Here is a 15,035-nt window from a genome sequence, read left to right on the forward strand (position 1 = left end):
GGGCGACCCTGCTGTCGACGCGCACGGGGCGTTAGTTGTACAAACACGCTTGTGTCTGGTCAGGCAGGGGTTGCGGGGCTTGAGCTTAGTCAGTGCATGGACGGGCGCTGCAGGGTAGAATAGTATAGGAGAGGGCAGGGCAGGACAAGGCAGGGCAGCGGGGCGGGGCGCGTCGGGGCAGGGGACATTGTGAATTGGTGGAGAATGCTGCAGGCATTCCTGCGCATCACATGTCTATTCGGTCTTGGGTGGGGTGCGTGTTTGTGAGGCGCACCACAGCGCAGATTCTGAAGCAGGACGACCTTGCGCACTTACAAACAAAGCAATGCGCTTTTCCAAGCGCCAAATTGAGCTCAACGCCAGTCAGCGTGTGCTGATGTCGGTAGTGGCAGGGCAGGCATGCCGCCGTGGCCTCCCACACAACAGACGACCCGCACTCTACGCGTTGTTTGCACCTGCCACATGGCCTTTCTAGTGAGCTTGCCGTGTTGCCTGCATAGCAATTTGTAACAGCAGGTCACGAGTTGGTGATCACATCCTCATATGTGTCGCAAGGCAAGGATCAGCGCGGCTTCTGCCTGTGTGCCATCAGCCTTCCATAATGGCAAGCTTAATTTGTGCCCCCCCCCCCGCACACGCACAGTGTGTGTGGTCACAGGCGACTCTCGCTACTCCTGTGCGGCAGCACAGCGATGCATGCCTTGGACAGCTGGCGGCTTAGCCGGCCGGTCACACCTTGCAGGGACTGTGCAGCGCACGCTGCTCATCCTGGTCTGCAGTCACTCGGACGGCACCGGGGCATCTTCCCGTGTGGCGCACAGGCATGCATCGATTATCAGCAGAGGCCCTGGTAAGAAGATTACTACTGATCTTATACTCGGCCTGATCCTCCCAGCTGTCGCTCATCTGTCAACGCCGACCCGATCTCGCGTGGTGACCTGTCAGCGTGCTGGCGACCTTGAGCCTCTGATTGAATCGTGCATGCGTCATCGAGTGCCACGTCAACCTTCAAGGTCAGCCGGCGTGCTCCGCGGTCGCGATCGCCACCCAAGGAGCAGCAGCAACAGCAGCTGCAGCGGCAGTGGCGCGCCACGGGCCTGCAGCGGCAGCAGCAGGCGAAGCAGAGCCACCACCAGCGGCCCCGGCCGCAACAGTGCGGTAGTGGCCAACATGCAGGGCTTCAGCAGGCTGGTGGACAAAGTGAAGGGTGAGCCTCTCAGCAGCTGCGAAAGAACGGGGCGCTCCCATAGCACATCGCAATCGTGTCGCATGGCCGCTATGTGCACAACCCGCCGCCTGGCCCCCAAAACCGAGAGCGTCACGCCCTTCGTCCCGCCCATCATGATTCAAACGCACCCCTGCGACAGACAAGGCGGCCGAGATCAGAGCAGAGATCGCGGAGGCGGCGGCGGCCCCTGCGCTGGGGCCGGCGTCGTCGTCAGCAGGCGGCGCGTCCGCGTCGGCGGTCGGGCAGCTGGTCTCACAGCAGCTGGACACCCCGGAAGCTGCCCAGGCGGCGGGGGCGCGGCAGCTGGGGCTGCACCTGTGCGGCCACGATGTGGAGGGGGTGTCCATTGCTGGGCAGGTGGGCGTGGCGTAGGGGCTGCAACCTTGAGTTGTTGTTGTCATGGTGGTGGTGGTGTGCCGCAGTTATTTGGGTGGACTGAGCAGCAGTCAGACGTGCGTAGGTGTATGTAGTCGTTTGTGCGAAAGTCTCAAGCTGCTTGCACTTGCATACGTGTGTGTCTGTGAGTGAGTGTGGAACATGAAGGCATGCTGTCGCATGCAGTCGCACCCTTGCAGCGTGCGCTGCAAGGGTGCCCGCTAAGCGACGCGATGCACCTCCAAACACATAGAACAACACGCGGCCAGCCTCGCTGCATCCGCCAGCGCCGCGCAGCTTCCAGGCGACGCTCGCCGCCGCCGCACCCGCCTGCGTGCAGGTGCAAGTGGTGCATTCGCACGCTCGCATGCTGCAACCCCCCTCCCAACACCCCAGCCCGCAACAGCACCCGCCGGCCCGCGATCCCTTTCACCTTGTGTCGTCCGCAGGAGACCTGCATCATCCTGCCGCGCCTGAGGGTCGCATTTGACGTCGGCCGCTGCCCACAGGTGAGCGTTTGCAGGAAGACAAGCGGCCACCGGGCCGCGCGCGATGTGCTGTCCGGGGTGCCCGCGCGTTGTTTGATGTTAATCGGCCGCCTCAGGTTTTGGGCTGCACAGGGCCAGGGAGCGGCCTCGCCTTGCAGGCGAGTCCTAGCACACAGGTTGCGACAGCCGACGGGGCCTTGCTCGCGATAATTTCTGGCACATGCCGCCTCCATGCCATCATGAGATCCCCTTTCCCACCCCCCCACACACACTGTACCCCTGCCCTGCCGCCCCCTTGCGTCGCGCTGCCACTGCGGCCCCCTGCAGCGGTCCGTGTATCAGCAGACTGTGCTCATCACCCACGGCCACCTCGACCACATAGGAGGCCTGCCCTGCCACGCAACCAGCAGGCGAGAGCCGCAGGGGCGCGCGCGCGCTCGCGGCCGGCCGCGCTGACGGGGCAGGCAGCTTCGGGCAGGTGCTCAGCCGCCCTCTCTGCCGAACGATGGGGCCCACCCGCCAAAGCGCAGTCGCGCGCCACTTGCCATTGTTGCACGTTCCATCTCCCTTGCGCTGCGTCGCGCGGCCGCACTGACGTGCCCCTACTGGATGACCCAGCAAACCGTGACCATACCCTCGCGGCAATAGGAAACCTGCCCTCGGGGCACCGACCAAACAAAACGGCCGCGCTGCGGCGCCAGCATGCACCACCCACACACCAATCACTATCCTCGCACCACACCCCCACCACCACACACACACACACACACACACACACACGCACGCACAAAAACCGCCTTCAAAACCCCCCGCAGGCAGCTGTTGGGCATGGACCCTGCGCGCTACGTGGTGCACCCCCACTACGTGGACCGGCTGCACCAGCTGCTGGCGCTCTGCAAGGACCTGGAAGGCGGCTCGCCCCCCTTGATGTACGACATCACGCCGCTGCAGGTGCAGCAGCGGGGGAAGGGCGCCGTTCACAGGGCAGGCATCCCTACCCCCTGGAGTGCTGGCGGGCCTGGGGGTCGCCCTGTCGTGGGGCGTGCCCTGTGCTCGTCCTGCGAACGCGGCGCCTCGCCCGCAAGTCGCGCCGGGGGTGTTGCTCGGTTGAGAGGGGTGCCGCAAGCGTTGCAGGCAGGGTGAGAGGCACGCACCCGGCGCGGGCGTCAGCCGACAAGAGGACCTCGACCGCTCCCCTCAATCCCTGATTTTGACCGCTCTCCCGGTGATCCCGGCCGTCCAACACGCGCACGGCCGCGCTGTTCTGCCCGCTCCCCTCTGCGCCAGACGGGCGAGGAGATCACGCTGCCATCGGGCCACATCGTGCGGCCATTCCCGACAGCCCACACCATCCCATCGCAGGCGAGCTCGGGCCGATTTTGCCTGGGTCTGAGGCCGCTGGCCTGCGTGCCTGCCTGCCTGCCTGCCTGCCTGCCTGCGTGCCTGCCTGCCTGCCTGCTTGTAGCGCGTTGACATTCTTCAAGCGAACTGCAGCCCATTTGACCCTACCACCACAGCATAAACAACATGACATGACCAATCTGGAGAATAACACATAATGTTGGGGATTCGAACCCCCGTCGAACCCCTTGCGCAGGGCTACCTGCTTTACAGCTACCGCAAGAAGCTCAAGGCGGAGCTGGTGGGGCGCAGCCAGGAGGAGATCAGGGCGCTCAGGGCCGCGGGGCAGGAGGTGACAGACACGTATCAGGTGGGGGCAGGGTGCGGGGTGTCCAGGACTGTGTGGCTTCGGGCGCGCGCGCGCGCGCGTGTGTGTGTGTGTGTGTGTGTGTGTGTGTGTGTGCATGCAGGTGTGGTTGGGGTGGCACATGTGAGCGCATGCTCGCATCTATGTATAAGAGAGGGAGATGGACTGTTTGTCCGCACGCACACGCGCAAGTATGTATGCGTGTGAGCGCCCACGTGCGTTGGCGCATGCAGGGAAGAGTGATGTGGCTGGGGCCACAGCTGTGGCATGCTCCATTGAGAAGGGAGCCGCCGCAAGTTCGGATGCTTGGGTGGGTGCAAAGCACGCATCTCAGCAGCACAGTCGGCACGGTGCAACCCCACCAGCCCACGGCACCCCGCCACAAACGAACCACGCCAGGCAACCCCGCCGACCCGACCCGCCGCCTCCCGCCGCAACGCCCACACCGCAGATCCCGGAAGTGGCGTTCACAGGTGACACCAGCGGGGCGCTATTTGAGGATCCAGCCACCCCCGCTGACCTGTACCGCGCGAAGCTGCTCATCGTGGAGCTCACGTTTGTGGACGAGACCGTGTCCTTCGAGCAGGTCGGGCCTCGCGCTGCGCTGCTTTGGTTTTTGATCTCCTCCTCTCTCTCCCCCCCTTCCTTTCTCCCTTCCTCTGCCTCCCTTCCTGTGCCCCGTCCCTCCCTCGCCCCCCCTTTCTCTCTCTCGCTCACACATACACATACACATACGCAAACACACACGTGTCTCTTTGTTCCTCGTACACACACATGTGCACATGTATGTGTGTCAGCCCTGCCACCCACTTGCTACAAGCCTGGCTGGGGCAGGTTCCTCAGTTTGTTACCCGCACGGCCAAACCCGCAGCATCCTGCAGACACACCATCCAGCAACCAAGCGGTGTCCCGGGTACCCAAATGCATCATTTAGCAATCAAACAACCATGCAACCAAACATTGATACTTGCACCCCACAACGCGCAGGCGCGCGAGCGCGGCCACATGCACGTGGCTGATCTGGTGGCTCACGCCCACAAGTTCCACAACGAGGCCATCCTGCTCATACACTTCAGCGCAAGGTGTGTGCGTGTGTGCGCGTGCGTGCGTGCGTGCGTGTGTGTGCATTGTATACGCGTGTGTCTATGTGTGTGGGCGCGTGTGTCAATGTGTGTGTGTGTGTGCGTGTGCGCGCGCGCGTGCGTGCCTATGCTTGCGTGCGAGTCGGCATAGATGGGTGCATTTGGCCAGGGTGGGCATGTACATGCCAACCATGTATGTGTGCTCTTATCCTCAACCTGTGCCCCTTCCGCATGCAGGTACACGCGGGCTCAAATATTGGCGGCGCTAGAGGCCAACATGCCCCCCTCCCTGCGTTCAAAGTGCGTCCCCTTCCTCAACGGGTTCGCGTGATGGAATTTTCTGCAGGGTTTCCCTTGCAGGGCTCTCTGCCACCTACCAATGCATCCAACTGCAGGCTGCGAGTGTTGGGTGGTAACGGCGGGAGGCAGGCTGTGCGGGGGTAGGCTGGGACTGGTAACGGTCACAACTCCTTTCACTCCAGTCCTGTGTGTTTTTCACGCAGTCGGTCCAGAGCCCCTTTGCTTCATGATATGTGGCATCATCTCGAGATTCGAATATCCTCCGTCACCCTGGTCCTGGCAGTCATGTCGCACGGCCGGTTGAGGCTTCGCACCCGCACCCCAAGATTTGCTGCACCTCCTCACTTGTCTGATCTGGACTACAAACGCTCAATAATGCAGCAGGATGGGTTCCCGTGTAAGCATACAAGGCTGATCGGCCCCTCTAAACTGATGTGGCCTGCTGCGCTCCAGACAGGGACGGCCCCATCCCCAGACTCTCTGTCTTAAGCTTTCACAGCGGGACGGCGACAAAGCTACGTATCAGTCAGTGAAGTCAATGAAACAAAACATAGGAGAACCCAGATGTGTCAAGATGCATGGACTTGTGAAGGAGGCTCAACAAGTGAACAACAGGGATCTCACGAAACGAAAACCAACCCAACCTCGGGGCCATGCATACCATGTCAGAACTCTTGTTTTCAACAACTCAACAGAATCGAAACAACTGTCGTGCCGAGCCACGACCTCAAGACTCACGCACAGCAAAGTGGGCGACCCCATCACAGAACCAACACAGGTGCAGCTCCTTTTCAAACCAGCCTCTCCTGCTCAGCTCGCAACCCTGCCCTGTACAGTGACCACACCAATCGCCCTCCCTTCACGCTCGCTTTTCGCGCATGTGCTCTGCTGTCAGTCGTCGCCGCCGTCGGCGGTTTCACTCGACACGAGCAACCCCACCGTCTGCCCGTCGCGCGCCAGCTCGTACACGGCCGCCTCTGCGCTTTCCACGATGTGGCCTGGTGACGTGATGTCATGCACGTGGGGTTTTGTGTGTTTAGTGTTTTTGTGTGCGTGCATGCGAACGTGTGTGTGTGTGTGTGTGTGTGTGTGTGTGTGTGTGTGTGTGTGTGCGCGTGCGTGCGTGCGTGTGCGTGCTTGTGTGTGTGTGTGTTTAATGAAAAGAAACGAGTGAGAGGAGCTAAATGCAGGATGTGTCCATTCGACTCATAACTATGTTGATTGTCATCATTCACGGCAGCAAGTCAATCCTCAACGTTTGACAGGCGGGAACCACAAAGGCAACAGCGCCTGCCGCAAGCAATGCCGGCTTGTGCACCGCGCCCAGACATGCAGCATCCGGTGCCCACGCAACGTGACTCGCCTGCAAACAAGAACGGGTGCTTTTTGGATGGGAATTTGGCCGTCCCCTCGGCCAGCTGCGCCCTGAAATCCTCCCAGGGCGGCAGCCCGGTGCTGCCCCCCTGGGCCTTCTCCAGGGCGTCTGCAGTTATGAGGCTGGTGTAACCTGTGTGCGTGCGTACATGCGTGTGTGTGTGTATATCTGTATGTTCTTGCGTACTTGTGGTATAGGTGTGTGTTTATGTGTATGTGTGTATGTGTGTATGTGTGTTGGGCTGTTTGTGTGTTTATGTGTGTGGTGTCGTACACGTGGGCACGTGGGCATGTCTTGCGGGGCAAGTCAATGGAGGCTTCCAATTGAAGGAGTTGGGGTCGATCGGGGCTGCAGGCTGTTTTGTGTCAACGGGAACCTCGGGGTCAGGTAGAGAACAAGGGATTGGCCCCCACCAGGGCTGCCGTCAGCTCAGGCCCCCTCTGCGGGATCGCCGAGGCCCCTGAAGACTGCCATGAACAACCGCCAGCCGAACGCCCCTCACCAGACTTGGTGCCGGACACGCCGACACACTTGTACTCAAAAATCTCCGCCCGCTCCCCGAATATCCTGCGGGGCGAGGAGCAGCGCGCAAGGGCGCGCGCGTGCGTCGCAGGGGCCTCGATCGTTGCTGGGGCCCGCAGGCGCCTGCTGCTGCTGCTGGTTCACCGCCCTGCCCAATTTCCCGCCCATCCCGCGAGCCCTGCCGGCACCCAGGGTGCCCCCAGACCCCCCCCCTGGTGCCTGCAGATCTTCCCGCCCACCACTCGTCCATCGGGTCGTCCATGTCCCCCAGCTCGTTCACGCCCTGTGCGCCAGGTCAGCAGGAGCAGGCAGGGGGTCTTTACTGCGCGGCATGTGTACTGCCGTGATGGCCTCATGTCCCCCAAGTAAATGATGTTGCAGTACACACGCTCCTCATCGCTTGAAGGCGACAACATTGCGATGGCCCAGTGCTTTTGATAGACGCAGCATGCCGGGCGCCGGGCTCATATGGGAAATTAGACGCGCTTCATTTCAGCGACCGAGATTCGGGACACGGTTTCCCACATCCGCCGCTGTCGCGGCATAGGCAGGCGGTTTACGCCCCGCGTCAGGCGATGGCGCACCTGGGACAGCAGCGGCACGAGCGCCGGCGGCACCCCGCGCACAGTCACTGATTTGACGTCGCCCGCGCGGCCCTCCAGCACTGCCCGCGGGTCGATTACCACCACTGCGGATCAGCAACATCACAACAGCCGCGACCACCTCCAGGTCAGCCCTGACCGCGATCCATGGTAACGAGGCACCAGCGCACGGCGACGGCATCGGTCCTTCGTACACAGCAGGCGTCCATGCATGTGGCCGTGTTGCATGGCCCGTCACACCGTCAGTGGCCTCCTTGTACGAGGTTGATGGTGCGTCCACTCCCAAAGCATCCTGAACGCGCGACCAGATCGACAAAGACCTCCCAATGTGCGGATTCAAGAGGATGCGGCTGCTGATCGCGCGCGCCATGCTGCTCACGTATTGTGATGGCGAAGAGACCCCTGTGATTCGCCTTTTGCGCCTATCTGCACCCGCAACACATGTAACCGGGGTGACAGGCTCGTGTCGTCGCTGCGTGCCGCCTGTCCCGCTGTGTCGCCACCCCCGGCTACTGCTCACGCTGCTGGCACTCGGCTGTCCGCCCAGCTGAATTGTGATGGGCTATGACTTGGCACACCCATCCTGACTCAATGCAATGTAGCACCGCACATGCACATGCACTGTCGCCGCAGCTTGGTTTGCCCCCAACCTGCACGTCCTGTTTGCTGCCCCCTCTTTCATCAACAAGATCCTTGTTGCTTGCAGGCTAACAGCGGGCTTTTGAGGTTGGGCTTGCACAATCAAACGGCGCCCTGGTTCCACCAGCCTGCTTGCTGAGACTTGCCCATGCCATGGCCTGCAAACGGAATGCGTGACGCTTGATTACAAATGCCTGGGCATTAATTTCTTGGTGGATAAGGGATGAACAAAATAGCTTGCAAAAAAACCCCAGCAGCACAGGCCGCACGAAAACCCCTAGCTACTTGGCCGGCCTGCAGCGTTGCGGCCGCGCCTTGCGCCCCGCAGACACAAAAACGGCCGCACAAAACCCAGCACTCGCGGCTGGCACGCGCACGGTGCATGCACTTCACGCGTCCTCCGCCTCCCCAAGCAGTTCCAGGTCCAGGTCATCGTCATCCTCCGCGGCCCCCTGCCCCGCCTTGCCCTTCTTGCTCTTCGGCGGCGGCGGCGCGGCCGCGGCGCCGAAGAGGCTGCCCTTCAGGCCGAGCTTCTGCAGCAACTGGTCGGCCTGAGCAAGCGACTCCATCTCCTGCCAAGCACGAGTCGTGGATGGGTGAACCATGGGTGAACGGGGCGTGGTGGAATTGGTGGTGCGAAAAACGGGGTGCGGAAGAGAGGGAATGTCACGAGGGGCAGGGCCCATAGGCAGCAGGGGGTGCAGCTGCGAGACGTGGCCGCTCTGGCACAGCATCTGGGCGTTCGACCGAGACGGTCGATAACATCACATGAGCGCCCTCTGTCTCTGCACCACTTCACTCCGCAGGGGCGCCCTTTGGGAAGCACGCAGGCCACCGGCGGCCTCACGCCGAGCACGGCTGGCACTGAGGGGCCCACTCCCCTTGGCCACCCCAGGCGCTGACCCTCCCGCCTTCGCCACGCGAGCCCGTCTGCCGCGGCCCGCCGCGCCCCACCATGTCGTTCAGATGCTCCAGCTCATCCACTGCCGACGCCACCGCCTTGCCAAGCTTGGTGTTGCGGTTCAGGGCGTCAAAGTATGTCCCAGGCACCTGGGGGCCGGGGGCAGGGTTTGCGGCGGGTTCGGCCACGTGCATGCGCTCGGTGCACAACATGCGTGCTCAGGGCACGTCGAGGCGCCCTTCAGCCCACGCCGCGGCGCGGCCGTGCTGCCGTGCCGCGTGCATGCCTGCGTGCCGCATGCGGCGCATCTGATCGCTATCGGGCCTGGGGCCGCGCCGGCGTGAAGCTCGCTGCAGCGCGTCGCTCCGATATGCTCTAATCCAAAACACGTCGCACTGCCCACCTCTTGGTCCTCCTCAGGCAGCAGTCCAACAAACTCCTGATGCAGCAAAAAAGAGACAGGCAGGGGAGGCTGGAGGCGCCGGCCGTGGTGCTGCGCAGCCAGCCGTGCTGCTGCGTGTGGGTCGGGCACGGTCCAGGCACTGCACCCTGCTGGAAGGCCAGGCGGGCAACTGCCACACATGCATGCGCATGTAACGCACCTCCTCATCGCCGCCGTCCACCTTGCTGGCGCCCGGCTTTCCCTCGGCTGGCGCCGCTTGCCGCACGATGCAGCATCGCGAGCGGCCGCCGCACGAACCTACTGGCCGCACCGGCAGTGTGCGGCACGTACGCAATGCCATCGAAGGACGTGATATACTGCATGGCATACTGCTGCAAAGCGCCATACTGATCAATGTGTCGGTGTGGGTATGATGGATTTCGGCGTCCGGCTGTCGACGCTGATCGCGCCCTAGCGTGCAAGAAGACGTTGAGGCGATTCTGGGGATTGTCAAGATGCTGGGGTCCCACCACAATACACCGGAAGTGCAGCGGTGATGCGTCATGGAGCGCAAACCTTTCGGGAGGGGCCACAAAGAAACTCTTGCGACGACCTGATTCCCCCTCCATTTTCAATCTCACCTGATTCTCACAAGCTCAACACATACGTCTCTGACCCCTTACACAGCTCGTGCGAGCTGGTCACACTTGGTTTGCGAGGGAGCCGTCGCCAGGCGCCAATAGCGGCTGCAAAAGCCTCCCGCGCAGCACCCATCAGAAATTGAACTAGTTTTACGTGGCTCCGGGACGCCATGGTCCTAGGCAAGCGCGAGGCGGGCGCCGGGGGCCTTGGTGGCGTGTCATCCGACAGCGAGCGATGCGCCGTGACACGCCCAAAGGCACGGCGCACGGGCCCGGCAGTCCCGGCCAGCGTCGGGATGGCGAGGGCGTTTCTGCAGCCGTGCATGCGTCGAAGCCTTGCTTGGCAGGCTGACGAGGCGTGCGCGGCCATGTGGCTTGCAGCCGCTGCGGCGGCGCATCACAACCACCACAACAGCTTCCAGTGGTCGACGCCCATCAAGCAGCAGCAGCAGCAGCAGCAGCAGCAGCAGCAGCAGCAGCCAATGTCATCTGCTGATACGCAGCGTGGCGCATGCGACCAGTATGACGGCTGGGCTTGCCATGCAGCAGGCGCAGCGGAGCCGCCGCCAGCAGCAGAGTCGCCGCCGCCATCGCCGCAGCCGTCGCTGCGGCAGCAGCTGCAGCGGCCTCAGTCCGGCGCCCGAAAGTCGGTTCGCTTCGCGCCCGGCCCCCTGGACGCGGACTCGGCCGCCCCTGTGGCCGTGACGCCCGACGGCCACCCCGCGGCCGAGTGCCGTGGCGCGGCGCTGGTGCGTCGGCCGGGCGCCGCGGCTGCGGCGTCATTTGCCCCCAGCCCGCTGACGCCCTCCGACCTGTCGGCCCTTGAAGATCTGCTTGGGCCGGAGAACGCCCCCTCTCTTGGGCGTCTGCGGCGGCGCCTCGCATTGACGCCGCAGCGGCCCCCGCGCGTGGTGCTCACGGCGGCGCCGCCGGCGCGCCCGCAGGTGGCTGCATGAGGCGCGCGCGCGCCATGTGGCCAACGCTGCTGGCGCTGTGCGGCATGGTCCAAATTCTTTTTGCTCTCGTGTCGTTGAGTTTGGTAGCCAGCTGCAGTCCGCCACCACCCTTGATTTTGATGGGAGTGGCACTGCAACTTACATCATCGTCGCCTGGGATTAAGGCACCACTGGCGGCCTCCCGTCATGCGACTTACAGTGAAGCAGCGGCGTTCACACTTACCCGACTTTCACAAGCATCCAACCGATTTTTCTTTCACTCACGGCAACGTCGTTGCCAAGACGCCCATGCAGCCCGCAGCCCCGCAGCAACCCCCGACGGGTCAGCTATGACAGGTTCCGGGTATCTCATGCAGAGCAGCGGGGCACCAGCAGTGCGCTGGGGGCGTTTGCCGCCTTTGTGCGCACGCAAAACCGCCACGCTGGCTCACACCTACGACGGAGCTTTTGACCCCCGTCTGCTGGTGTTGCAAAACCCATGGCGCAGGCCCTGACTGATTTTTTTGAGAGGCGCACGTTTGGCCCCTGTGAGGCGGGGCGTAGCAACAACACGGCCGTCGCATGCTGCAAGGCAGGCTCTTGGTTGCTACAAGCAATTTTTTCTCCCGCCGAAGTGCGGGGCGGGCGGCTGTGTGCGCATGGAGGCATCGCAGCACCCCTGGAGGGTCAAGAGTCGCGCATGGGAGGCGCTTTCGTAGACACCCATTCTTAATGACTGCCTTTGTCGGCACACCTGTATATCCTTGCGCCTGGCGTCGTCTTTGGCGCACCCTGAGGCTTCTCCTCAGGCCATTCGCAGGCAGCCCCTGTCGCGCTGCCGCGTGCTTCGTTCAGGCAGGTTGCGCGTGCTTTGGCAACCCCTTGAATCTTGAGCTTTAAAATGCGATTACGCACTGGTAACTGCGATTCACTTGCAAGCTAAGGCCCCTACTGGATTGGGGCAGTCAGCTTGAGGCAGTCAGCTCGGGACATGCAATTCGGCATGGGTCGAGCTGGCAAAGAGTGGCAGACGCGGAAGGGTGCACTGAGCAGCTCGCTGGTGAGCAAAGCGCGGGAGCAATAGAGTAAACTTGGCACCAGGTTACCAAACAAATCCAGCCACCTCTCCGCCCGGCAAGCCAGGGCGCAGGCGGCTGGTTGCAACGAGGGCGGCGCTGTACTGCCAAGGGGACCCGTGGCTCTGTGTTGCCCTGCCCGTGCTCTGCTGCCCGTCAAGGCTGCTCACGGCACTGCCGCCTTGGGTGACGTAGGTTGGCAGGTTCCATGCATACGACGTGCTGCCAGTCCAATGTGCGTATCGGCTTGCACCACAGGCAGATGACTGCAGGTGCAGGCTGCATGTACAACAGGGAATTCAACCAGCCTTGTTTCAAGCTCGGTTTCTGACTTACCCCCAGCAGTCGTCAAGGGGCAAGGATCGTCATACGCAATCATTTGGAGCTGCAAAGATGGCGCCTACGCCCCCGAGCGTTGCAGAGTGGCCCCCTGATGATCCGGGCAAGGTCCTGCTGCACCTAGACATCTCGGGCGGCAGCGTAGATGATGTCTGGACGGATGTTTTTGCATCCAAGAGCCAGCTCCAGGTGCGCCAGAGGTCGTGCTGCTCGCATGCCACATTTGAGGCCCCTGCGCAGCAAGCGCGGCACGAGCTGGCGCGTAGCACCAGCATAGTAGACCTAAGGCATCACATTGAATTTCTAGGGCCTGTAAGCTCCGGCCTGGTCCTCCTGGACACATCAGCTGTGACTCAAGGATGCAGCGTCCGTGCTGTATGTGCTGCCCCTTTCCTGCAGGAGAAGCTGCACCGGCTGAGAAATGACGCCAACGTGCATGAGTCGCCGTGGGTGTCGCAGCGTGCAGAGCTGCCGGCGGAGCTGTTTGCATGGGAGGCGCCACCCGGAGCGGCGTTGGGCGCGCCCGCTGCCGGAAAGATGCGCAAGGTGAGCCCTGCATGTGCGAGCCGTAAACACACAGCTTACATACGCGCGTCCGTTGGTGGCGGGGCAGGTCGCTGCGCTCAACCACTGGGGTTGGACGCCAGCAGCAGCTGCGTCGGCGGGTGGTTTGCACGCCCCCGACGCCGCGGCCCGCGCACGCACACGCGCACCGCCGCAGGTGCGCTTCGACGCGCCAGCCAGCGCCCTGGGCAAGGGCTTCTCCAGCGACGAGGTCATGCGGGTGCTGGCGCACCGTCCCGGCAGCCACTACGCCGTCGAGTCGGAGGTCTTCACCACCGCAATGTACGGCGACAAATTTGCGGTGCTCACGCGCGCCACTCTGGCCGCGCGCGGGCCCCGGCGCTGCGTGCTGCACGTCGTGTACGCGGTCGCGTTCTCGCCAGCGCTGACGAGGATGCTGAGGCCCATCATTTCGAAGGGCGTGGACGGTGAGGCGGCCAGCGACCCCAGCACGCGCGGGTCACTCGACTTAGTGGTGGCGGAGCGTGGTGGTGGCGATCAGCCGTGGTGGTTTTGATGGAGGGTGGTGGTGGTGGTCAAGCCTGGTGGTGGTGGTGATGGAGTGTTGGGTCGGTGGTCAAGCCGGCCCCTCAGCACAGGTGGCTCACCGCCAACGTCTGGTTCTCAACAGCAGCCACCTCGGCAGCGCGAGCCCAGCACGCATACCGACAGGCGCCGCACGACCCCTGACTCTGGACTCCGCCGCGCCCGTGCACCGCCCGCCAGGCGGCATCCGGGCGTCATTCCAGGTGCTGCGGCGCCTGCTGGCTGAAAAATACGAGCTGGCAGACTTGGCAGACGACCCCTCGCCGCCCGCCGTCGAGGGCGCGCCCTCGGAGGAGGCGGAGGCGGCCGCGGCCCACAGGTGCGACCGCTGGGGCCGGCGGCGCCGAGGGCGCGCACGGGGCACGGCTCCGCTACAGCAGCGGTGTTTTGCTGACGCCGGCGGCGCGTCCCGCCGGCAGCAGCCCGCCGCTTTGGTGCGCACCCGACTCTCTCTCCTCCCCGCGCAGGCCCCCAATATCAGCCGCCATGCCGCCCCCGGCCCCTGGCCCCCTGGGCCTTGCCGACGTGCTGGCCTACCGCGACCTGGTGGCGCGCCTGCTGCGCCTCCACGACCCGGGTGCGGCGGCCAAGGCCCTGGCGGCCGTGCTCACCGTCGCCACAACAGCGGCCCTCGCGGCCGCGCTGCGGCCGGCGCAGGAGTGGTGCCTCGGCGGCGGCGGCGGCAGCGGTGGCACTTTCCTGCAGCGCGCGGCGTGCTTGCCGGTGACGACCGGGCTGGTGTCACTCCCGGGCGGCGCGGGTGATGTGGTGACCGTGCTGGCGCTGGTGGCGGTCGCGAATTGGTTGCTGATGGCGGGCGCTGAGCTGGCGGATGCGTACCTCAGGTGTGCGGGGCTGGCGGATGGCGGTGGCGGGTGGCAGGGGGTGCTTATGGGCGTGCGCGTCGCTAAGGGCTCTGTTGCAGGATCGGTGTCGGGGCGGGCTTGAGCACGGCCGCACCGCGTTTACTGCTTGGGGCCGTTAAATGGTTGCCGCAGCAATTGGGTCGGCGGGGTGCTTCGAGCAGGCAGGCAGACGAAGGCGGCCCGCAACGGCCCCCGTGCCCCTCCTTTCCCCGCAGGCGCGCCGCCCTGGCCGCCGCCAACCAGACGGCCGCAGCCCACCGCGCCGCCGCCGCCCGCGCGCGCGCGGCCGAGGAGGCCGCCGCGCGGTCTGCAGCGGCGCGCGCCGTGTACGAGGAGGCGCTGGCGGCCGCGGAGGCCGCGGCGGCGGCCGAGGAGGCCGCGGCGCTTGCCTCGCCGCTGCCGTCGCCGCCGGCGGCGGCGCTTGGCAGCAGCCCCGACCTGCGGCGGTTGGAGCGGGAGGCGAGAG

The 15,035-nt window shown here is 64.0% G+C and overlaps 4 protein-coding genes across 4 annotated transcripts; 3 read left to right on the forward strand and 1 right to left on the reverse strand.

The window, feature by feature from the left end:
* Nucleotides 1-1,170: 1,170 nt before the first annotated feature.
* Nucleotides 1,171-5,212, forward strand: MNEG_7438 (Nuclear ribonuclease Z; the record flags this gene model as incomplete). Its single annotated transcript, XM_014044086.1, has 10 exons — nucleotides 1,171-1,207; nucleotides 1,368-1,585; nucleotides 1,857-1,943; nucleotides 2,053-2,112; nucleotides 2,911-3,042; nucleotides 3,379-3,414; nucleotides 3,689-3,802; nucleotides 4,251-4,385; nucleotides 4,787-4,881; nucleotides 5,119-5,212. 10 exons carry the CDS (start codon nucleotides 1,171-1,173, stop codon nucleotides 5,210-5,212), a joined length of 1,008 nt encoding a protein of 335 aa, XP_013899540.1.
* Nucleotides 5,213-8,708: 3,496 nt separating this feature from the next.
* On the reverse strand, nucleotides 8,709-9,963 carry MNEG_7439 (hypothetical protein; the record flags this gene model as incomplete). The annotated part of the gene is made up of 4 exons (XM_014044087.1): nucleotides 8,709-8,891; nucleotides 9,223-9,369; nucleotides 9,624-9,659; nucleotides 9,823-9,963. 4 exons carry the CDS (start codon nucleotides 9,961-9,963, stop codon nucleotides 8,709-8,711), a joined length of 507 nt encoding a protein of 168 aa, XP_013899541.1.
* Nucleotides 9,964-10,611: 648 nt separating this feature from the next.
* Nucleotides 10,612-11,199, forward strand: MNEG_7440 (hypothetical protein; the record flags this gene model as incomplete). Its single annotated transcript, XM_014044088.1, has 1 exon — nucleotides 10,612-11,199. One exon carries the CDS (start codon nucleotides 10,612-10,614, stop codon nucleotides 11,197-11,199), a length of 588 nt encoding a protein of 195 aa, XP_013899542.1.
* A 1,448-nt stretch (nucleotides 11,200-12,647) lies between these two features.
* MNEG_7441 (hypothetical protein) lies at nucleotides 12,648-14,548 on the forward strand (the record flags this gene model as incomplete). The annotated part of the gene is made up of 5 exons (XM_014044089.1): nucleotides 12,648-12,782; nucleotides 12,993-13,139; nucleotides 13,315-13,585; nucleotides 13,884-14,022; nucleotides 14,171-14,548. Coding segments are annotated over 5 exons (1,070 nt in total), but the record flags the coding sequence as incomplete, so codon positions are not given.
* Nucleotides 14,549-15,035: the final 487 nt, after the last annotated feature.

The sequence above is a fragment of the Monoraphidium neglectum genome (assembly GCF_000611645.1).
Source record: "Monoraphidium neglectum strain SAG 48.87 unplaced genomic scaffold scaffold01314, whole genome shotgun sequence".
Lineage (NCBI taxonomy): Eukaryota > Viridiplantae > Chlorophyta > Chlorophyceae > Sphaeropleales > Selenastraceae > Monoraphidium > Monoraphidium neglectum.